The sequence below is a fragment of the Cupressus sempervirens genome, chromosome 1 (genome assembly GCF_028749045.1).
Source record: "Cupressus sempervirens isolate cs-2001-9-10 chromosome 1, ASM2874904v1, whole genome shotgun sequence".
NCBI classification, from domain to species: Eukaryota; Viridiplantae; Streptophyta; class Pinopsida; order Cupressales; family Cupressaceae; genus Cupressus; species Cupressus sempervirens.
The window spans coordinates 634,004,509-634,028,819 of record NC_143118.1 but is presented as its reverse complement, the minus strand read 5'-3'; the positions used below and the strand labels follow the sequence as shown (position 1 = coordinate 634,028,819).

Sequence of the window (24,311 nt, the reverse complement as noted above, 5' to 3'; positions counted from 1 at the left end):
AACTTTTCTTCTAGATGCATATCCATTGAACAAGTTGAACATTCACCCTTAGAAAAGTTGATTGTAGGTAGACCTTTGACCATATTTTTTGAGCTAAGTTGATGAAGATAGCGGAAAGCAAGATGTCCATACTGCTCATGCCATAATTTACTTTGTGATTATGAATGTGTCAACAAGGCATGTGAAGGAGACTTAGGCACAACGTGGGAGAAAAAATAAAGCCTTGTGTCATGATTAACTTTACTCACTGCGACCAATGAATCATCCTTAAGATTTCGCACCATTACTGAATTAGGAAGGAACTCAACTTTATTGCCACCTCCATAGTGAGTGATTTGGTAAATTGAAAGGAGATTAGTGCTAAGGTTAGGAATGTAGAGAACATCTTTGAACTCTCCATTTTCCATCTCAACTTGTCCTTTCCCTTCAACTTCCACTTGTGTATCATTCCCTACAAAGATGTGAGGTACCTTAGATTGCTTTAGTGAAGAAAAGTGTCCTTTTGAAGAACCCATATGATATGAGGCACCCGAGTCAAGAATCCATTCCCTTGAAGAACTTGAACTTGCCATAAATGCTTGCCCTTTTCCTTTTGAAGTGGATGGATTTGAATCTTTGGAAGCATTTGGCACATTGATTTTGTTCTTCCTAAGTAAGTTTTCCAACTCATCTATTCTCTTCGTCTTGCAATGATGCTCATCATGATTTGATTTCTTACAATATGCACAAAATAGTTTATCCTTCTTGTTACTGTTTCCCTTCTTGTTGGAAGAAGAATTGCCTTGTTGTGAGGAGGAAGATTGTTGGGTCTCTAATTGGGATTTTGGCTTCCATTGCTTTTTCTTGTTGTTGGTAAAACCTTTTCCGCCTTGATTTGTTTGGTTCTCATTACTGGCCACCAATGCTGTAGACTTGGATGACTTGAGAATTCCCATATCTATCAACTTGGATTGTTCCAAAATCAACATTTTTGCAAATGCATCAAATGAAGCTTTAGTGAAGGCACTTCCCATGGTCAACTTGTGAGTGTTGTAACTCGAAGCAAAAGATGCATACTCTGAAGGTAGCCTCTTAAGTAGTGCTCTCAATTCATTGGCTTTGTTGACATAGTCTTGAATTGTGTCAAAATTCTTATGATTCAATAGAAGTAGATCATCCTCAATCTAGAATCCCTTTTCCTCATCCATCTTACCGTACAAACCTTCAAGTTTCTCCCAAGCACCCTTGGCATCCTTAAAGTTGGAAATGTGGAAGACGAGATCTCTATGAACAAGACTCCTAATAATTCCTAAAGCTTGGTTGTCTTTAACTTGCGAATGAACTTGTGCAGCAACATCAATGGGTTTTACAATTGTACCGTCAACATCAGTGGGTTTTACAATTGTACCATCAACATATAGATTTAAACCTTTTTCCATTAGTCTACACCATACAATATCTTTCCGTGTAGTATAATTGTGTGAAGTTAAAAGTGGAGTTTTAGGTGAACCCATGATGCAAAGAATTAAAAGAGCACAAGAGAGAAAGAGAGACACAGAAACACAAGACACCCCCCCTCACCCCCACCCCATTCACTCAATCAAAGAACCCCCCCCAAAAATGATGCTTTTGGCACTTCATGTGTAGTGCGTTTATAATAGGCCACTTGTCAAAATGGACAAAAGTGGGCTTTTGATTTTGCTGTTTACAACCTCCTTTTGGAGTTCAAATCTGGTACTTAGTAATGTACCTTAGATATACAACAATTTTGAAGTTTTACCAAAGCAATACAATACAAAAAAAGACCTATTTATGAAAGTGGTATTTCTATCCACACAAGCCAATAATCTGATTGCAAATCTAGAAAGTAGACGAAAAATTAAGCACTTTAAAAAGAAATGGAACCTGAAAATGTGTCTAGATGAGCTCGTACGAAGCATATGAAGTTGCAAAATGCAAGATTGGATAGGTACAGTTGCCAAGAACTGATTATTTTGACAAATCCGTGCACCAAAATAAAAAAATAATAGCAACATTTGAAAAGTTCAGGAAATTTTAGCCAAAACCAAAAGAAATTGCACTTGATTTGGAGTCCGGATGACTGAGATATGGCTTCCCGAAGTCGAACTGTCAAATCAAAATTGCATATGGTGAGGGGTCTGATCAGCAAAAGACTGGGTTAAATTTGACGTCCGAACGACCATTATGGCAGTGCAATTTGGCCTGCTGATGACAGTCAAATGACTGTCAAATTTAGGCTCGTAAAAAGGTGATGTCAGTGAAAAAGATCGCCTAAGTGACGTGGCAGTACAGACAGGTGACATCAGTAGGTCATATGGCTGACGTGGCACAGTGACTGGGTGTACGGAAGTCTGTGTGGTCCTGACGTGGATCGGTGAGCTAGTGGGTTACGTGGCACGTGTCACTGTCATGGCAGATCCACGTGTATTTGATTGTGCGTGTTGATTGGACGTCTACGTTGGCATGACTAGGCTTCTGAGCTAGCGTGAGTAGGCGTCGGAGCTGGCGAGGTTGGTGGACGACACTAGAAGTCAGGGCCGGTGGGAGCTAGAGTCACCGACGGGAGGGTTGCTAGTGTCCGAAGTGGCCGAAGAGGAAGTTTGCTAGCGGTTGTGGTGGGAAAAATAATCCCACATGCACCCAACAAACAACTCCTGTAGCAAATAAAACAAAAAGCTTGCGGATGTTGAAGCGGCTTAAGGCCATCGGGAATTATGATTCATCGTGGGTTGTGAAAAGTCATTGGAATGTGTGGTGGTCGCCGGTCTGTTGGTAGGAATATTTCGCAGGGTTGTGGGGTATGGAATATTCGCTGGGTTGTAGAGGAAATTCCGGTTGCGGGTGTCGAGATTTGATCATCCAGTGTCTTGCAATAAAATTCTTATCTAAAGGCTTGATAGGCCAAAAAAATTTTCGAAAAAAATAATTTGAAAAATGGAGAGATGCAAACAATAAAAATTGTAGATCTGAAAAATAAATTCACAGATCTAAAAATGATCATACCAAATTCTGCAAATCAGGCCTTCGGGTGTCGGTTTGCAAAATTTTTTTGCCTCAATTTTGACTATGGCCTAGGATAGGCAAATTTATAGTCAAAATTCACCGAATTGATGCTCCGGACACAATGGTGAGGTCCGCTTTGGCTCTAGACACTCCCAATGACTGCGGATTCTCCGGATCTGAATCGAGGTCCTCCGTGAGGTGAAGCGAAAAAATGGTCTCCAATGGCTATGTGAAGAGAAGCTCCCTCAGTTTTGATACCATGTAAGAATTTTTCTTAGGGCAAAATCACACGAAGATCAAGAAGCTCAAACACTAGCACAATATGGACCAATAAAGCATGATCAAAATAACAATATGAAAATGAATAGATGTACATACACACTAGGAGTGCCTGTATATAAAGGCCTCTAGAATGACTAGGAGTTAGCAAAGTGATAAGACTCACAACTAAGCACATGTCCACTAAGAGTGGATTATCTTATATTGAGCACAGAAGTTAGTGCGATGATGAGAGGATAAGCTTACATAGGTGTGTCATGTAAAAGGATGTTGTAGACACCATGTGCTTAATTAGAGTGCGAACAATTGTGTTGTCTACATGACAACTCAAATAAATATGCAAACTCTTGTGTTGTAGACACCATGTGCTAAATTACAGTTGCTAACTCTTGTGTTGTCAACAAGACAACTGATATGAGTACACATTCTCCTAGGTATCTAAGTAATAAATAATAAAATAATCCATTAACCTAAGTAAATTTAAGTAAAGTGTAATAATAATTAATTATTTACACTAACAGAAAGGTTTTGAGGTGTTCATATCTTTTGAGCATCTACACTTTTCCAGACCTTGGTGTCATTGGGTTTTAGCATTGTTTTTCTTAAAGATTACTTTTTCTCCATGTTTTGTTCAGGTATGACATTTTCTTGTTTTTGTTGTTCATTTGTGAGTTTTTGTTTTAAATATTGCAATATTGCTGCAATGTAAAAAAATACAAGGTTTTGCAATTGTTTCCAATTCTTCCAACTCTTTAGTCTTCCCCAACTAGCTTCTCAATTTGAGAAAATAGTGATTTCTAAAAGTAACATACCTTGTGAGTAATTCCAATCTTGAAATTCCAAGTATATGTTTTTGCCCGAATGAGAGTGTTCTTCCCAGCCTATAATCTGGATTTTAAATCTCAATTACAATTTCATTTCTCCAACAAAGAGGTATATCTAAACGCTACTGCAAGCATGAGATTCCTAGATAATTTTCCCACAATGTAATTCCCAAAGCCCAAATTCGGTTTTGAAATCATTCTCAAAATAAAAAATTAAGAATATTCCCCTACTTGTGGTCAGGATTTTAAAACTTAAATGCAAGTGAAAGTACTTCTACAATATGCATGTAATCAAGTTTCTAAATCCTAATCTCAAGTAAGAGTTGTCTTCCATGATATATTTGCATTTGCAATTTGGACTTCCCATCTATGTGTTCAAATACACATGTTTTATCTGCCTTCAATGCCCCTAAAAAACCTGAAATTCCTCATTGGCCTCATTTTGAAAGATGATTTCGTCCTTTTTCCTTCAAATTTTGCTTGTCCGAAATTATTGAGAGCATATAATGTTTTCAAGACCAAAATGGTCATGAAACTTGAAAAGATGCTTTCCAAATAATGGTTGTTGCGATGTGGGACAATCAAGGATGCGTATTCCCATTTCAGTTCAAAATGCTTCTACCAAATTTGAGTACTTCAATTACAGAGCATCCTGTAGCAGCATAAGGAATGTGACAAATGATAATGTATATAGAATCATGCCTTGTCAGACACTTAGAATAATTTTCTATTATGCACTTGTAATTTCTTTTGGGAAAATTACATGTAACTTGCAACCTAAAAGTTTATACATGTAATCACATTGTAGGTCAAGTACATTAGGACTTGCAATTTGAATAAGTCTTAGCTAGTTGTGGAAAAAGTCAAATTAGGTGGACTTCTCCCACCTTTCTCTCTCATCCCCTCACCTATATAGAGGAGGGTACCTCATCAAAATATTTTATCTTTTGGCAAGGTAATAAAACTCTGCTAGTTTGTGAATGCACTCCAAGACTTTGAACTTGGTTGTAAATTAAATTAATTTCAATAAAAGAGGCAACCTGCTTTCAAACTTTGTGTTGATTTGAGGTGCTATGTGATGACATTTTGTTGAGTTGATTGTGGATTTTGTTCAAGAGGGTTTTAAACTCAATCTTGTAGACTTTGAGCTGCATATTGCTTTCAAAGTTATAATTTGGTTTCAGATTTGGTCCTGCAGGCTTTGAGCTACTTATCAAGTTTGAGATTAACATAGAATGCTGAAGCAAAAAAATAACTTGTAGACTTTGTGCTTCTCCGTTTTCTTTGTTTGTGCATGCAAGGTGGAATATGTTCTGGAGATTTGAGCTTCACATGTGTTTCATTCTTGTTCTCATAACCTCATAAAGGGTCACTGAAAGACTTTGAGCTTTTGTGAACTCCTAAGTTACTAAAAGTTGCTGGTAGGCTGAAGGGTATTGTTACATCTAATCTTTTGTTTATTGAAGATTAATGTGCCAATGAAAACTTTGTAATTGAAATATGCCATTGATTAAAGATCATATTGAAATAAGAGAATAGGATGAATGTCCAGCCCTGATTTAGCTTAGTGCAAATCTAGTAGCAATAAGAAGGGGCAGCCTTTCCTCACAAATTAGGAGAGGCTGCATCTCACACACTGGTTGGAACCACCATTTTGCAGTTGATCCTTAAACTGTCGGTTGCAAAACATCCACACAACATTTCTTTTGTTGTTGCATATCAAAACTTATTTTGTGTTAGAAACCCCCCTGTAATCTTTTATCATTCATGGACTCCTATTTGGTAGTTGTATTTCTGTTAGTAGGGTTTCTATTATCTATTTTATTTTAGTTTTGTCATTCGTTCTTTTTGTTCCTTTAGGTTTAAAGTGTGTCAAGACCTTAAAATCCCCATCATATGAGGGAGCCACCCCTCTCAAACATAGAGGAAGATTGTTATTCTACATTAATCTCTCCAACTATTTGAACTTCTGTCATTGCTTGCTGGTTAAACAAGGTTATTTTGAAGAAACATCTGTAGTGACAAATTTCTTTATCAACAAGTTTCAAGTTATATTTTGTGGTTTGATAATGCTGTTGCGGAAGTACTATCTATGAAGCAATGTTGTTTCTATGAAATTTGAGAGAAGCAATTGGATGAATTAATTGAAATGTCATAATTTGTCGGACACAGATTATATGTTTGGTACATGCAGTACCTTATGTGGATTGTGCTGATTGATGTCTCTAAAACATTTCTGGCACATATCTTAAAATTTTACATCTTTATGCAAATGTAGAGAATTTTTGTGGAAATTCAGTGTTTACATTTTTATGCACATGTAGAAGAAAAATTTGAAAATTCTATGTAATTTTTTACATGATATATGAATAAAGGTTTTTTAATTTTATTTAATTTATATAGCGCAAACATCAATTGTTGATAATTCTAAGAAACATAATATAGATCAGTCTTTCTTGGTAAAGCATTCACTTTTGTAGACATGTTCAGTTATCTTAATTTTTTTTTGCGCATTTCTGTTGTAGAGTAAGGGAAAGGATATAGAATTAAAAGGGCACGCTGATAGTGTTGACCAATTATGTTGGGACCCAAAGCATTCTGAGTTGGTTGCTACTGCCTCCGGGGATAAGACTGTGCGTCTTTGGGATGCTCGCAGTAAGTGAAGCTCTTTCCCATTTTTTAAGCTATCTTATACATTTGTGATGCATCCAGTTGAAACGGAAGTTCTACAGGCTTTGAACTGCAGAATATGATTAAAATTATCAGGAAGCTTTGGGAGCCTGTCGATTTTTGTCGTTGGTTCTGTCCTTCGTTAATGATTTTACAAAATTGTTCTGTTTTCATTTCGGATGATGTAATTCACGGGGTTGTAAAACTAGATAATACTGTAATTGTTTCTCCTATGATGTTCACAAGCTTTTAATCTATTGGTCCCTTTGTTTCATCATGTCTCTGCTGTTTTTTGAATATTTGAAGTTCATTCAGATTTTTTTGTTGGTCTTCGATTTCAATTTTTTTGGGAGATTTCTCTGCATGTACTATCTTTTTTACCTAAAATCTTGAGAATATGATTATTTCTTGTGGTATTTGAAATTGTTTTCCTAATTTGATCCGTTCAGTTAAATTTGTATATTATTGCAAAAGTGCAAATAGATTATTTCAGATTTTCTGGAAAATGTGTAATCCACAAGCTATATTATTGATGTTTGAAATAAATGAGTGAACATTCATTCTTTTGGAACATTTGTCATTTAGACTTGTAATCTGATTTTATAATCCATATACTGAGGTTTGGTTTAATGTGTTGATCAAATCAGCTTCATGTGTGGACTAAGGTTTCTCAGTTTTCCTAAAAGGATTACTAGGTATCATAACAACTTTGACTTTAATGTGGTGTCGATGTTGACTGACAGGAAAGGGTACCATCATATCATCTGTGAATATTTATATGTTTTTAGGACCTTCTGTCAGAGATACTTGGAATAATAAACCATAGAATGTCTTAGATAACAGTTTCCTTGCAGTCAGTGATCTACAATATATCTGATTTTTGTGAGAGCTCACATGCGCCCACACACCTTCATACACATATGTTCACCATCGTCTTTGTGTCAATTTGAATAAAAATGGACAAGTTACTGATGAAGGATATGATGGCATCCCTACGTTCCATGGTGTTTCCAAGATGGGGATGGTGGGACATGTTCAGAGGCAGCAGTCTTGTTGGCCATTTATTGGAGATGGAGATAAGCATGTATGCCATACCTATGTTCCATGGTGTTTCTATATGAGATTTGTGGAACACATTTTAGGGATGGCACTTTGGGAGGTCATCAGTTTAAAAGTTACATACAATCACACATGTTTGTTTTTTAATAAGTTTAGCTGCATGTGATGTGAATACTCAAGCTTAGCTGCATGTGACGTCAAAATTGAAGAGTAATTAGGTTACTGCTAAAATTGAGTTTTATATTTCCTGCGCTTCAGGTGGAAAATGTTCTCAGCAGGTTGAACTGAGTGGAGAGAATATTAACATTACTTTTAAACCTGATGGAACACATATTGCTGTTGGAAATCGGGTAATTCTTTTATCATAGAAAATATTATTTATAACAGTTTCAAAGCTTTGACTTGTGCTTGTCCTTTTTTTTTAATGTTTGTAGTGCCACGTAATTTGAATTTTTTTTTTGTTTCTTATTTTTCGTTTGCGCATTTATTTTCATCCTTTTAGTGATATTATTGAGAATTGCACTATCACATATTGCTTTTGTTATTGTAAAATTCTTTTCTTGTCTATCCTAATCAATATCATTTTCCTGTAGGATGATGAATTGACCATAATTGATGTTCGTAAATTCAAGTCAATTCACAAACGTAAATTTAACTATGAGGTATGTGAGACAAAGATTATGTTTTTTTGTTGCTTTTAACTTGAAACATTTATTGCATCCTTATATGGTCAAGCATATGTCTAAACACCAGGTCATAGTAACAAAGGCTTTTGTACAGTTTCTTGCTATGTTTTTCCCTTTCAATAATTTGTATGCATTCATGGATGATAATATTAAATACTCTAAAGCTTTTTAATGGTAATCGTAATTGCTTTAGTAAGTTTCTATATTTTGTTTGTATTAACCAAAGTTCCCTGACTCGGATTTGACTCGGGACTCGGGAAAAAGCTTGACAAAATGAGAGAATCCAAGAAATTTAGAGATTCTTAAGGATTTAAAACTTGTTTCATCCACCCTTCTTGAATAAAGCTTAAAGACACAATAACATCATCGAATAGAAGCTTATTTGATCACATACACAAATATACATTAGTTACATATGTACATACACAAATTGTAGCTGAATAAAATAGCATACATAGATATATAAAATTATAAATACTGGTAAATGCATATAAAACTTGCGGAATACGAAATCCATGACATCAAATGTTCGAAACATATATGAAAATAAAAACAAGTCTATGGCTCAATCTCAACCGTAGCCTTAGAGGAGGCTACATCCCTACTACAAAGGCATCTAAGGTAGGTCCTGAATGACTGAACAACCATAGTTTGTCCCTGTGATGCACCACTCTAACCAACATTAGTTGTGCCTGTGATGTCCCACTCTACCAACATCAATTGTGCCTATGCTTGATCGTGCCCTATCTTCCTCCTCTACCATGGCTACAACCTTTGGCTTTCTATTCACTTGGTCAACCCACTAAAGGTCCTCATTAGTTAAGTCATGATCGGTATACTCATTGACCCACTTGGATTCTGGATAGATCTCTAGCATGATTGGGTTGGAGTCACTGTTCATAATTTGTCTTGTTCTAAACTGAAAGTTGTGATGAACAAACAAAAAAATATCGGAAAAAACAACGTTGGAAAGCATTGAGTGAAAAAGGTGAAAATAAAGGTTGCAAAAACATTTGAATAGTAGGATTGAGTAGATCGGGCTCCAAATGGGGTCTGCTGATTTTGCTATCGGTAAGGTTTTCGAAAGGAAGGCATTTTCTGGGTGGAAGTTGTGTGGATTGCCAACGTGATAGAAGAAGCTTGCAGACCGATGAACTTCTAGGAGTCGTAGCACTGGGCACCCTCCTGCCAAGAATCAACAATCGTTAATGGCGGTTGCAAAATCCCGCCTATCGAGTCAACATTGGCTCTGACTTGATCCTACTAAGAAGCTTTTTTTCTCTGTAAGTTTAGCTTCTCCAAACTTGACTTCCATTCGTTGGGTGTTGATGTTTGGGCAATGAATTTCTACTTTGTATAGATAGTGGACTGTAACGTCCATGAATGTGTTTGGGCATGGAAGTATAGATTGTTGTTTTCATTGTAAATGTTTAAATTGGGAATTGTCTAATAGTAAAATGGAGCATTCATAGAGAGAAAAACGAGCGATATATGAACTTTCTCCATTGGCTGATAAATTTGTTTAGGATTTGTTTAAATTAAAGTTGTTTAATAGTAAAATGGAGGAACATTCACACAAGGAAAAATGGTTGATAGTAAAGACCATCTCCATTGGCTAATGATTTTGGTAGAAAACTGTTTAAATTGGAAGTTGCCATTTGTTGGTTAACGACTTTGGAAAATACTTATTGAACTTGGGATTTGTCATTTGGGCTAAGGTTGCCACACCAGGTTGGATTGTTCAGGTCACTTGCCATTAAGGAGTACATAAAGCAAATGCGAGGGACATAAAAAAAAACAGATATGAATAGAGATTTAGGACTATTTACCCATTAAGGAGTATCATAATAACAATATTTAAATTTAAGGAACCTCTTTAAAATTTTAAAAAAATTTAAAACATATCTAAATTCTATTTTCTCCTCTGTATGAAAGAGAATGAGGATGAGAAGAAGGGGAAGGTGAAGACGAAAGAGGAGGTGGGGGGAGTGTGGGAAGAGGAAGGAGAAGGAGAAGAGGAGAAGAAGAGAAGGCAAAAAAGACAAAGAAGAAGGGAAAGGACAAGAAGTAGAATGCATAGGAGGAGAATGAAAAGAACAAAAAGAGAGGAAGGAGAAGGAGGAGAAACAAAAGAGGAGTAAAAGAAGGAGAAGAAGATGAAGTAGAATGCAAAGAAGTAGAATGATGATACACTTGGTTCCCTATCCCTCCCCCTTCAACCTTCCATTATATTAAATAAGGTATTTCTTACTTTCGATGTAACCATTGCACCACCTTTTGGTGCAAGTGCTAGTTAAGTAATGATCAGTATACTCAATGTCCCACTTGGATTCTGGATAGACCTCTAGCGTTATTGGGTTGAAGTCACTGTTCAGAATTTGTCTCTTTCTAAGCCGAATGTTGTGATGAAAAAATACTAGACCATTCAATCTCTCCATGGATAGTCTATTGCGCTTTTTCGAGGGAATGTGCTCAAGTATGCTCTAAGCTCACATCTTGAAGCTGAATAGCTAGTTCAATATGAGGATGATAATTCTCTGAAGATTTGGTCTTTTAGGCCAACCATTTGCCACTCTCTATTGGAAATAAGAAAAAGAAAAAAAAGTAGTCTTATTTCCAACTTTAAGACTAAAATCAGTGATAGATGGGTCTCAGTGGTCACTTGGCAATTCTCATAAGTTTGATTCCCCAGTATGAAATATTGTTTATACTTCTAACATTGGCTGGGCTAAGCAACTTAAGCATAATATTGCTGTCGTGGCACCAAAGGGAAGGGATAAAAAATGCATCTAGGGGCATTTGACTAGGAGGGAATAGTGGTAGGTGGTGTTAAAATTCAGCAAGAGTTTTGCTCATCTGACATAGAGATGAACCACAACGAGAGCTTGTTGGAATGGAAGAACGAAGCATCTCAAGTAGAACAGGGATGACAAGTTGTGAAGAGGCAAAAGGAAAAGAAAGCAAAGACGAAACTTTTTGATATGATTCTATACTCTCAGACAAAGGGTGGTGTGAGTGGTAAATGAAGTTGAGCGCTTGTCATCATATGGTTTTGTTTTCACTGTTATTAGATGGCTCTCTTGATTAGACTTGTTTATGGGTCTTGCTTTGTTGTTTATTAGTTGGGAAGGTTGTTTCCTTGACTGTAATCACTCTTGGTCCGGGCCAGGTTTTTCCTGATGATTAAGTTAATTCAAAATTTATTACTAACCATAAAAAAAAATCAATTTATGCACTTAAAATATATTTTTACTTGGTCTCAATTACATGCAAGCAACTTTGGACATTTGACTACCGAACAATTCCCCTTGTGCATTATCAAATGCCTCTATCTTGTGCAGCGTAGTTCGAATATTAGTATCACCAACAGTCATATGCTCTGTCATTGAGTAGAGCCTAGTGAGCCTCCTCATCTACCTTGAAATCAGGCAGAAATGGGATGTCAGATTGAGGCAATAAGCAACTGCATGGATTGGCTTTTGAAGATGGATGTGCCATCTCCTATCAATTATCACCCAAATGGGATGATACTTACTCTCATCTCTTCCATATATAGATCTAATGGCCTCCCTAGCCCTATCCATGCCCTCATATATAGCCCATAATAGGCTACTCCCCATCAACAACTAGTAGGAGAACTACCAAGGTCTGATTGTGAAACAATAACTGTTAAGTGTGAAGGAAAATAAGCAGAATTGCAAAGTTGCAAACAAATAAAAGTATGCATATAAATTAAAAGTATGACTAAAACACAATGTACAATTTATAAAAAAATTACTTGAACGATCTCTATACAAGGGCTCCAAAAACTGTCTCATAAATAATGCAATCTCTTACACCCATCCCTGCAATGGTTGTAGCATAGGTTGAGGAAGTCCACTCATCACCAACAGACTTTGCCTCAAAGCTGCCTTTGATTGCATCAAGGACTTTAATGTGATAAAATTTGAGGCAAATGTTGTGACACTAGGACAAGCCAACTCCTTTTGCCTTGTATATTGCCTCATCATGCTAAGAACCAATACAAGATTGTAGATAAGCTTGCAAATTTTTTTGGCCTAATCAATGCATGTTTTGACCCATTCAAGCTGACCATTATCCTTCAATATGAGCTTAAGGAAAGTGCTGCACATGGAGACCAAAAAAAGTTCGGGTGCCTCTCAATCAAAAGTCTACTTGCAACAACATAACTTGCTGCATTGTCTATTGCTAGTTGAACAATGTTCTCTCCCCCCACCTCATATATGACTTCCTCAATAGCCTCACATAAGTATGTGGCATTTTTGATATGCGAGGAAGCATCAATGGACTGGAGAAAAATGGTGGATCTTGAAAATAAAGAAAAATATTGATCAATCAATAAACTGTACAATACAAAATTCAAATATCAATTACTAAATCAAATTCAAATTATCCAAGCATTTAGGCAAGTAGAATGATCAATTACCTCAGCAAAAAACAAGAAAATGTACGAGTGTCTCATTCCTCCAGTTGGTCCAACCATCTATGATGATGGTCCAACCTTTTTTGCTTCAAAACACTCGTTGATCCACTAATATAACTTTTATATCAACCATTTCTAACAAAAGGAGGCAACTGAACTCAACATCACTAGGGGCTTTAAGTCCTACCCCACAAATGGTTATGACATCTATCGTGCCTTGCTAATAAGGAGACTTGTCACAAATAGATTGGATATGTAAGTGTAATAAAATGATAACAATTCATTAGACAAAAGAATGTTCAAACTATAAATTTTTAATTTTAAAAAATCAAATAAAAAGGAAATACCTGGCTGCAACAAATGGAATGTTGCATAAGTACTAAACTTGCAAATTGCTTTTTTTGTAGCATCATGGACCTCCTTGTTCCAAGGCATGCTCTTAAGTGAGGGCTATGAACTAGGAGTAGTGTGTGACACAAAATAATTGTCCAACCTAGATTTCTGAACTCTATGACCAAAGCTAATAGTGCCACTTGAAAGAGAAGTAGAAGCACTCACACTAGCAGAAGAACTAGGATGAAATAGAGGCATGGAATAACCTTCTCCAACACAAGCTATGGATGGGGATGAACGGGAACCAATACTAGCTAACTCCTCACTTTACCTCTTCTTTGTTTCCTTTAATTCCTCAAATGTTTCTTGGTGCATATATTATGCACGAACAACCTTGGGAGGTGCTTTACACAACTTAGTATCATGGCTAGGTACCGTGACAATATGGTATTTAAATCTATTGATGTGACCACTATCAACTTCCTTACAAAAATTTCATTTCACTTGCCTTCTTGTATTCTACCAAGAAATTCTTCGGTATTTTGCCAAGCCGCATCCTTTTGACCTATTTCTTAGCTTGAGGTTTATGTGGACTAGGAGTAGATATTGTGGAAAAATATGGTTTTCAAAACATCAAAGATGCTGCAATAAGACAATTTCAGAAAAATATTATCATTTGTGCACTATGTTTTCTAAATCAATAAAAAATACGGTTTGTCCAAAAAAATGTAGGGTTTTAAAACTTTTCAATTCTTTAATCTTAATTCTTTCCTTCGAAATTCAAAGTCAAACTTCAAAGTTCAAAGGATGAAAAATCAGCAAACCCTACTTTTTTCAAAGAAAATTGTAAATACATGTTTACAAATTTTCTAAAAAAATTAGGGTTTTCTATTGTTATTTGATTGAAGCTTGAAATTTGGATTTGAAAGGAAAATACTCAACTTTAAGAATTGGAAAGTTAAAAAAAAAATCAAGATTGTTGATCAGAAATTTCAAAACAAAAAGCCCCAAAAAATCCATAAAATTTCACACTTACCATATACAACAAATTTGAAATGAGATGAGAGCTCTTAACAATTACTGGTATGGACTCTTTGATGCTCCGAATGCTAGTATTACATTGTCCCAATGTGAATTATTGAAGATATTTAGCTTTGCCTACTGGTTGCACTTTATTGACTCTTATTTTTCTCTGTGCTCCACGGGGATGCGTTTCCGGTCTTTTTAGGCTCATCCTCGTATCGGGTACGAAACGGGGATGTGGGTACTTAGTTTCGCTGCCCCTTGCGATGTCCCGAATTGGGGAAAAGGGGTATCGTCCTCGAAACGTATGAAAATTTTTGCTAGGAAATAGAGGTATGGAATCCTGTACCGGGGACTCCATTCCTGTCCCTTGATCGTCCCCTTTTGCCAATGAAGTCCCCTTTTTCCCAGCCCTGTGATGGCTAAGTTAAAAGCTAAAAAAAGTTTTTAAATTGTTTTTTCACCTTTGCTTGGGCCCCACATGGGCGTGGAGATTTCTAAAATAAGGGAACCCTAATGCGGCTTGAAATAATAAAAGGTAAAAGAGTATTGTTCATTTGGAGTTGTTTGCAAGTTGGGAAGAGGAAGAGGAAAACAATGACAACAAAAGAGGAATGCGTTTTAGAGGTTCAAGAGGAGGTTTTGCCTTCATTTGTTCTTCATTCTAGGTATGTTTTTTATTTTATTTTTGTTTGATTCAAACTTTATTGTTGTTTGTTGCCATTTTTCATTTTTTCCAATGACATAGAGAGGGCATGTTGAATGGAACATTCAAATGTAATTTTTTTTCCATAACTTGCAACAGTATAATACATTGTAAAATCCAAAGGCAAAAACATGAGCAGCAGTGAGAGTGAGGGAGGTAGTGATAGCATGGATGTTGCCATGCAAGAAACTCAAGTGTCACATTTACAAAGACCAAGAAGAAGACCTAGGGCAGCCATGGATGATTTTTCAAGTGAGCCTAATATAGATGTCCCTATGGAAGATGCAATGCCTATTCCATTTGAGTGCCCTTCCAAAGCCCTAAAAAATATGCAAAAGGCCCATTCAACCCTAAGAAACCTATCCTACAATTTGCCACAAAAGTAGAGAATAATAAGAAGAAAAATTCAGGGGGTAGTAGGGAATGAGAGTGTCATATATGTAAGAGACATTATTTTGGGAGCTACACAAGAGTGTATTGTCATCTTTTATGAATAGGTGGGCAAGGGGTAAAAGGTTGCAAAAAAATTGATGATGAAAAACTTGAGGCCAATAAGTTGTATGTGGAGGGGGAGTTATTGAAATCCAGGGCTCCTACAAGTAGTACATCCACACTCACTCCCACTAGCACTACTAGTAAAGGGAAGGGAAAGGCCAAGAGAGATACCAATGAGGCTAATTTATTTAACATACAAGCAAAAGAGAGGGCTGAAGAGTCCATTGGCAGATTTCTTGTTGCTCGTGGCATACCATACCATGTTTCTCCTTCCTCATTCTATAAATAAATGTGCAAAGATATTTATGCTGCTGGTCCCTCATTTGTACCACTAGGATAGACTAAATTACGCACCACTATCCTTGACAAAGAGTACTCAAAAGTAAGCATTTTGATGGAGGATATGAGACAAACGTGGATGAATGATGGATGTTCTATCATCATGGATGGTTGGGCCGATATTAGACATTGGCCACTCATCAATCTTGTTGTCACTAGTACAACAGGGGCCTATTTTCTTAGAGCCATGGATTGTTTAGGAAAAAAGAAGGATGCATCCTTCCAATTTCAGATTTTGAAGGATGCTATAGAAGAGGTAGGGGCTTCAAATTTTGGGCAAGTAGTCACTGATTCAGCCTAGGTGTGTAAATCAGCTGGATTGATAGTAGAGAGCACCTATAGACACATTTTTTGGACCCCATGTTGTGTACATGCATTGAATAACACCTTGAAGAACTGATGTAGGAGCATCTCGGGTTTCTTTGTAATCCTGCACATTAGTTCATTCTGCCTAGTTCCAATTGGGCCGACTTTGCTCACATTTAATTTTGGTATAGTTAATTATATTTGATGAGGGCCGACTTGTGGTTTCTCTATGTTCTAGAATTATCCGTAAGCCATTTGGGCAAGTATAAGTGGGGTGTTTAGGTTTAGGGTTAGGGCAGATTTTTGGGGAGAGTTCAAAAGAAAAGAGATATGTGAATTTTAAAAAAAATTGATTTGGAGATCTGGAAATTGTACATTTGTAATTGGCCGTAACCCAGAAGACCTTACAGCTGGGCATGTATGCTGAATATTTGATGAATCGATAAATATATCCTTGTTCTCTCTTTCCTTGACGCTGTTCCTCGTGTTTTCTTCCGTTGTGTTCACTCTTGTAGGGTGGTTTGGATAGCTGGGTGTACCTTTGGCCCTAGTTATTCATCCCTTGCCTGCATCAGTTGCAAAAGGAGTGAGTCAAAATACTGGTATGTATACAACTATTACTGTTCCTGAGAAACCTTGGACTGACATTAGTATGGATTTTGTTCTTGGATTGCCTAAGACAATGAAAGGGTATGATTCCATATTTGTGGTAGTGGACAGATTTTCTAAGATGGCTCATTTTATACCATGTAGGAAGACATTAGATGCTGAGCATGTTGCTGAACTTTTTTTTAAAGAGATTGTGAGATTGCATGGATTACCAAGAAGTATTATTTCTGACAGAGACAGTAAGTTTGTTGGATATTTTTGGAAGACTTTGTGGAAGAAGATGGGTACTGAGTTGAAGTTTAGTTCTACATTCCATCCACAAACAGATGGACAGACAGAGGTTGTGAATAGAAGCTTGGGTAATTTGCTAAGATGTTTGGTTGGGAATAAGCCAAGTAATTGGGAGATGGTATTGGCACAAGTTGAATTTGCATATAACAATTCTGTAAATAGGAGTACAGGGAAGACACCTTTTGAGATTGTTACTGGAATGCATCCTAGAGGCATATCAGATTTGAGAGATGTTGTTGGTGAAGAAAAGAGAAGCGCTGCAGGAGAAGAATTTGCTGATTTTATGAAGTCTTTGCATAAGGAAGTGAAGTTGAGATTGGAACAAAGTAATCAGAAGTATAAAGAGAATGCTGATTAGTATAGAAGACACCATGATTTTCAGGTTGGTGATGAGGTGATGGTTCATTTGAAGAAAGGAGGATTCCCAGCTAGAACATACAGTAAGCTGAAGATGAAGAAATTTGGACCTTGTAAGATCTTGAAGAAGTTTGATAGTGCTAATGCTTATGAAGTTGAGTTACATGATGATATGGATATATCTCCTATATTCAATATTGCTGATTTGTATAAGTATCATGAGTCAGAGGATGAAATTGCTGTACCTGATGATTATCCTAAGAAGCAAATCGAAGAGGTTGAACAGATATTGGATCAAAGAGTTGGTAAGAGCACAGGAGGAAAATATTACTATGAATATTTGGTGACGTGGAAGAATAGACCAATTGAAGATGCTATATGGATTTCTCAGTTTGAGTTGGATTCAGCTCAGGGTGTGACACTTGCATGATTCAGGAGAATCATTTTTTTTTCCCAACCCTGGTTGTCTGATGCAGGAGCATCCTGGGTTTCTTTGTAATCCTGCACATTAGTTCATTCTGCCTAGTTCCAATTGGACCGACTTTGCTCACATTTAATTTTGGTATAGTTAATTATATTTGATGAGGGCCGACTTGTGGTTTCTCTATGTTCTAGAATTATCCGTAAGCCATTTTGGCAAGTATAAGTAGGGTGTTTAGGTTTAGGGTTAGGGCAGATTTTTGGGGAGAGTTCAAAAGAAAAGAGATATGTGGATTTAAAAAAAAACTGATTTGGAGATCTGGAAGTTGTACATTTGTAATTGGCCGTAACCTAGAAGGCCTTACAGCTGGGCATGTATGCTGAATATTTGATGAATCAATAAATATATCCTTGTTCTCTCTTTCCTTGGCGCTATTCCTCGTGTTTTCTTCCATTGTGTTAACTCTTGTACGGTGGTTTGGATAGCTGGGTGTGCCTTTGGCCCTAGTTATTCATCCCTTGCCTACATCAAGGACTTTGGGAAAATTGATTGGATAAAGACTATGGTGTCTGAGGCTAGAGACGTGCAAATGTTTATTTGCAATCATCACACATCTCTTGCATTATTTAGGACATTTTTCAAAAAAACATTCTTCAAGCCTATGGAGACTAGATACGCTAGCTACTTCATTTTCTTGGAGAGGATGCTTGAGGTCCAAGAGGCCTTACAAACCATGCTGGTCAATGCAGAGTGGAATTGATGAAATGAATCAAGCACCCCGGATGGAAGACTTGTCAGACGAAGAATCCTGGATGAGAACTGGTGGACCACAGTGAGGTAAGAAATTTAAATAATTGACATCATAATTATTGTTGCTGATTTAATAAAAATATTTCTGATTTAAGCACTTGCTGATTTTTTTAACATATGATGTTTCTCACTTGCAATTTTTTTTCATTTGTAGATACATTTGCTCCTTCATTAACCCTATTGTGCAGGTCATTAGATATGCTAATACTGACTCTCCTGGCCTTGGAGAGAATTATTGGACATTTGATAGCATGCTTGGGCAGATCAAGCAAGCTATTAAATTGAAGCAATCTACGTCGGAGTTCTATGAGGAGCATCTTAAGCCCATTGTAATGAAAGGTGAAACACTATGTACACCCCACTTCATATGGCTGCCTATGTAGTCAATCCGAAATGGTATGCACCAAAGCCCTGAAGAGTGCCTCCATCTAGTGATGAGGAGGTGAGTTTAATTTATGTTTAAGATTTTTAATTTTATAATATGTTTTTAAAATTTTGATTTTATTTGTAAAGTTTATAAACTCTAACTTCTAAATTTTTGTTCGTTCAATATAGGTGAAGGAGGGCTTCTTCAAGGCCCTTTCAATAATGTATAATAAAGAGGATGTTGCAAAAATTCGAGGGCAATAACTTGACTTTGCCAATCTTCGTGGTCCAACATTTGGTAGACTCTAGGTGAGGACTGATAGAGCTACATTAGCTCAAAGGGACCTGATTGGATGGTGGACATGGCATGGTAGAGACGCACTTGAGCTGAAAGGTCTTGCCATCCATCTTCTGTCACAGGTTGCGAGTTCTTTTGCTGCAGAAAGGAGTTGGTCTACATATAGCTTCATCCAATCGGTCAAGAGGAACAACCTTACCTCTAGACGATTGGAGAAGCTTGTGGCTATTCACAGTGTATTGCGACCACAGGAGTGACAGAGTCTTGAGTATTGACAAACTCTAGCACTAAGTTGGGATGTTAATCTCAAGGATGCATTGCAGATTGATGAGGATAACACACCTCCAAGGCTGCTTGGTGTTCCATTGGATGAGGACCCTCTGCCCACCTTTGCTAGTGATTCAAAGGAAGAAATTGACGCTGATCTTGATTTAGATATGGATTTAGATTCCTAGAGGACACCCATATATTTGGCTTTTGGCTTTGCAGATACTCAGATACATTATTGCTTTTGATTATTATGGAGTTGGACAACTTATTTTCACTTCTAGTATTTACTTTCATTATGTCATTTTGATTTCATGCATGATGATGATACATTGATACTTCTAGCCTTTGGGCATTTTTGGTAATTGTATGCGATATTTAGATATATAATCATATCATATTCTCATTTTGATTTTAATCTTGATAGTTTTCAATTTCCATGTATTCTATGGTGAATGGTTTATCAATGTTATGATATGCATATTTGAAATATATCTCTAAAGTCTAATACTCCATATATAATAATATAAAAATCCCCTATATTTTGTAGGCATCCCCTGAGGTCTTGTCTCCTAAATTTTGGCTTTGACCCGTACCCGTACCCGTACCGTAAACATGTTCCCATCCCGGAAACTCTGTGGATCATAGATTATTTTTTTCTTCTAATCTAACACTTATCTTTTCTTCTCATTACAATGAAATGGAATATTTTTAAGGGTTGCATGAAGAAATAAAACGAGAAAATATGACTTAAAACATTCATTATTTTTGTTGCATAAAATGTTGTTTTGCGAGTCAAGCTTTGACTCGTGACTCGCCTTGATTCAACGAGTCATAGCTCAAAATTCTTCGAGTCCAAGTTCGGGTCCTTATGATTGTTATGTTAAATTGATGTTGTTGTAGTATTAAACAAAGGAGATGAAAGCTCCTTATATAGATTTACGAAGACAATATTTTTAAAAGAAACAATCGTGAACTAAAGTCGGAAATAAAAACTACTAAATAAACAAAAGATTAGCTAAGACAACCATTAAAAAACATTATAATATTCCAATACCCTCCCTTAATGGTCCTTGTGTAATGCTTGTCATTTTGTCACAAATTCATCAAAACATTTTGCTGCTGCTGCTGCTGTTGAGACCCTGCCTGGATCTGCACAATGTTAATGACCAAGAAGCCAAAATTCATCCAAAAAATTGAAATAGGAAAGGTTGCCCCCTTCTTCAGAATGCTCTGCAACAAGAGACAAGAGTTTGCCACTGACTTTTCCATTGAGATAAGTGTGCCACTAACCCTCCCAAATCAGCAAAACATCCGACGAGAAATCGTCCTAAAATATCCAACCTGATGTTGGATAACAAAGCTGCTCTTTCATGGAGTCAGAGACAAACATAGAGAGCAACTAGCATGATTTTGAGGAAAAATCAACAAACCTTCCAAACTTTGTAGGTGAGCATGATGTCCCAAAGCAGACTCGAGAATGCCACAATTTTCTAGGAGAAAAATTGGAAATGCTAGACATGACTTTTGAGGTAAAAATTCGATCAAAACCAAAGAAAATCTAAGACACTGATAATAGAACACAAAACTTCATTTTTTATTTAAAAATGGTAAAACCCAACAGATAATTTTGAGGAAAATATTATACGCTTGCTGGATAATTTTTGTTGAGGAAAAAATCATAAACCCACTAATAAATTCTGAGGAGAAAATTATAAACCCACAAAGGAATCCCATGCAACTTTGTGATACAATAATTTTTTTTGAGGGAAAAAATTATGAAAACCCATTAGAAATTTTTAAGCAGAAAAAATTATGAAAACCCTTTAGACATTTTTTAAGGGCGGCAAAATACAAGACTTCACATGGTAAACCAACACATGTAAGCAACATGCAACACATACAAGTACATGAAACAAACATGCAAGTACATGCAACAAGCACAAAACCCTTAAAAAAAGAAGACTTTTGCTGTAACCAAGAAATTAGAGGATCAAAACCCTTAACTAGGCTTGCAATTTCCGAAAAAAATCCTTAAAGACGAACCATAAAAGTTTCATAATAACATTTTTTATTTCTAAAAATCAAAAAGTAAATTTGCGGAAAAAATAAAATTCTAGATCAAAAGAGGCTTGAGTTTTCCTTAAAGTTTTTTGCCAAATTTTATGAAATCCAATTGACCTGATCTGATACTATGGTATGGTAAATCAATGTTGCTGTAGTTGTATACAACAAAGAAGATGAAAGCTCCTTATATAGATTTACAAAGACGATATTTCTAAAAGAAACAATTGTGAACTGAAGATGAAAATAGAAACTACTAAATAAACTAAAGACTAGCTAAGATGACCATTAAAGAAACATTATAATATTCTAATAAGGACTTGCGCAGGGTTACTTGACTTGTTACTCGCCAAGTTCAAGCAAGTCTCAGCGAGTCTGGGATCTTTTTTATTAACAATTGTTTTATTTGTTTGATTTTTCTCGTTCCTCGCAGCTTTGCAATTTCTAGCTGCAAACCCCTGTCTTCGGCTCTATGCCATCCCTCCCTTGCTCCCGAGCCGGTAATGGTCAGCTGGAACCCTATTCTCCTAGCCCCTTTGGTGTGTGTAATCCTACCCCTTCTCTCAAGGTTCTCAAGATCTAGTCTCAGCCTTTGGAGGCTATTGTTAGCTTAGAAACATCTCCTGAAAACATGCTCTTGAGCCCCCCCTCCTCCACCCCCTCCACCATTTCTGTAGGGAAAGACAAGATAACATTTGTTGATGACAGCCTTCAGGCTTTTCCTACCCAAAAAGGAATCTCATTTGCCTCCAAGGTAGTAGGTGCAGTTGCCCAATCCCATGACCCATTAGTTCCCAAAGGGTCTTGCTCAGTGGAAGGGAATACTGTTAATGTCTCGAATGTGATCTTGGAGGAAACGGCTAAAGAACTTGAACCAACTCTAGTTTGTCACTTCTTTCTTTTTAGACCCTCTAATGAGCTCCTCAGAAAAATGGGCTACTTCTACTTGGTCCCCGAAAGGAAGTGTTAAAATTAATGTGTTGGTCAATGGTATCTTTTTGTTCTTGTTATGTAATAAGGATATCACTTCTGTTCCATCTAATAGGTCATGATCTCTAGGATCTAATGCTAAAAATATGTTGGCAATTTGCAAATGGAAGCCTAGATTTGACCTAGCGGTTGGCCTTAGAGCGGAGTCCCCAACATGGGTCTATCTCCCTGGCCTCCCTCTTGAATTTTGGAACAATGAAGTGTTTAGAGGAATTGCGGAATCATTTGGTACTCTCCCATCGATTGATAAGATTACACAATCTAAGTCTAGGTTCCTCTTTGCTAGAATTTGTGTGAGTGTTAAGGTGAACAAGGAGTTGCCTACTATGGTTACGCTGGAATCTAAACATGGCTCCTTTATTCAGCCTTTGGAGTACGAGAAAGTGAAGATGTTTTGTGTCAAGTGCAAAAGGTTTGGTCTCCTGAATATTTCCTGCCTGTCCTCTACAGGCGGTCCTGCGCCTTTGCTAAATGCGGAGAAGAACTTGGCCTACCCTCCTCCCCTCCCTTTAGGAGGTCACCCTGAAAGCAATCCTAAATCCCCACTTAGTCAATCCTCCTCGTCCCATGTGTTGAAGAAAAATAGTCCCCTCCTGAACTCTACTTAGAAGAAGATTCTAGATGAAGTAGTACGTTAGGCCCCGGTTCTTCCTACCCTTTTGACACAAGATCTCTGCGACTCTCTGCTAGTGTAAGCTCGGATCACCTTTCGGGTTTTTTGGTGGTCTTGACTCCCTTGTCATCCCCCAATGATCTAGAGGATGGTGGTATGTTCAAATCTAGGGATCAACTTAAAGCTTTGAAACTATCACCTGTTCCTTCTTCCTATAAAGAACTAGAAGATTGATGAACTTTTTGAAGAACTCAAATGGAATGTATTGGATAGAAAAAAAAGAAAAAGAAAAAACGCGACCAAGGCAAAGATTTAAAAGTTGTTGAAGGGGCAAGGAAAACGTCAACTGCCAACCACCTAGGTAATGAGCATGGATGGAATGTGAAGCAAAACAAAGAAGGGACCTAGGGAAAAGGGACCAGATTGATTACTTTATATTTGTTCTCACTGGTTCAAGTCCCAACATTTTTACTCTATTTTTAATGAAAGTCTTATCATGGAATTTGAAAGGTCTTAACAATTTGGCGAAGCATCGCATTTTAAAGTGTGCTCTTGAAGAGACCAAAGTGGATATGATCTTGATTCAAGAAATGAAGATGCAACAGGAGGGTTTTGATAAAATGGCTAGTAGTGTGTGGCCTATGGTGGATTGGGTTTTGGTGGACTCTTTGGGGGCTTCTGGAGGTCTAGCTATTATGTGGAACAAGAACAAAATCTCAGGTACTTTGCTTTACTCTTCTCTAACTCCATTTTATCTTGTCATGACATTATAACTAACTGGTCTTGGAACTTGTTAAACATATATGCTCCTAATAATAAGGGGCAGAGAAAACAATTCTGGTCCTCATTGTCCAACTAGATGGGTAATTACCATAACACAAAATGGATGATAGCAGGAGATTTTAATTCCTGTCTTTATCCTTTTCGGAAAAAGTGGGAGGAACTCAGGATCACTCAGATAGTGTGATGGATCTTAGGGAGTTTTTACTCAAATTGGGGCTTATTGATCTAAATCTCGATGGTTCTAAGTTTACTTGGACAATTAGGAGACGGGGCAG

General features: G+C 36.9%; 1 protein-coding gene across 3 annotated transcripts in view; it reads left to right on the top strand.

Annotated features, from left to right (window-relative positions):
* The window catches only part of TEX1 (Transducin/WD40 repeat-like superfamily protein), a 153,685-nt gene that overhangs the window by 48,312 nt on the left and 81,062 nt on the right, over positions 1–24,311 (top strand). For all 3 annotated transcript variants that reach the window (XM_089833395.1, XM_089833389.1, XM_089833380.1), the window contains exons 3-5: positions 6,632–6,761; positions 8,094–8,185; positions 8,429–8,497. In XM_089833395.1, coding sequence (XP_089689521.1) covers positions 6,632–6,761; positions 8,094–8,185; positions 8,429–8,497 — 291 coding nt within the window. The remainder of the gene's footprint in view (positions 1–6,631; positions 6,762–8,093; positions 8,186–8,428; positions 8,498–24,311) is intronic.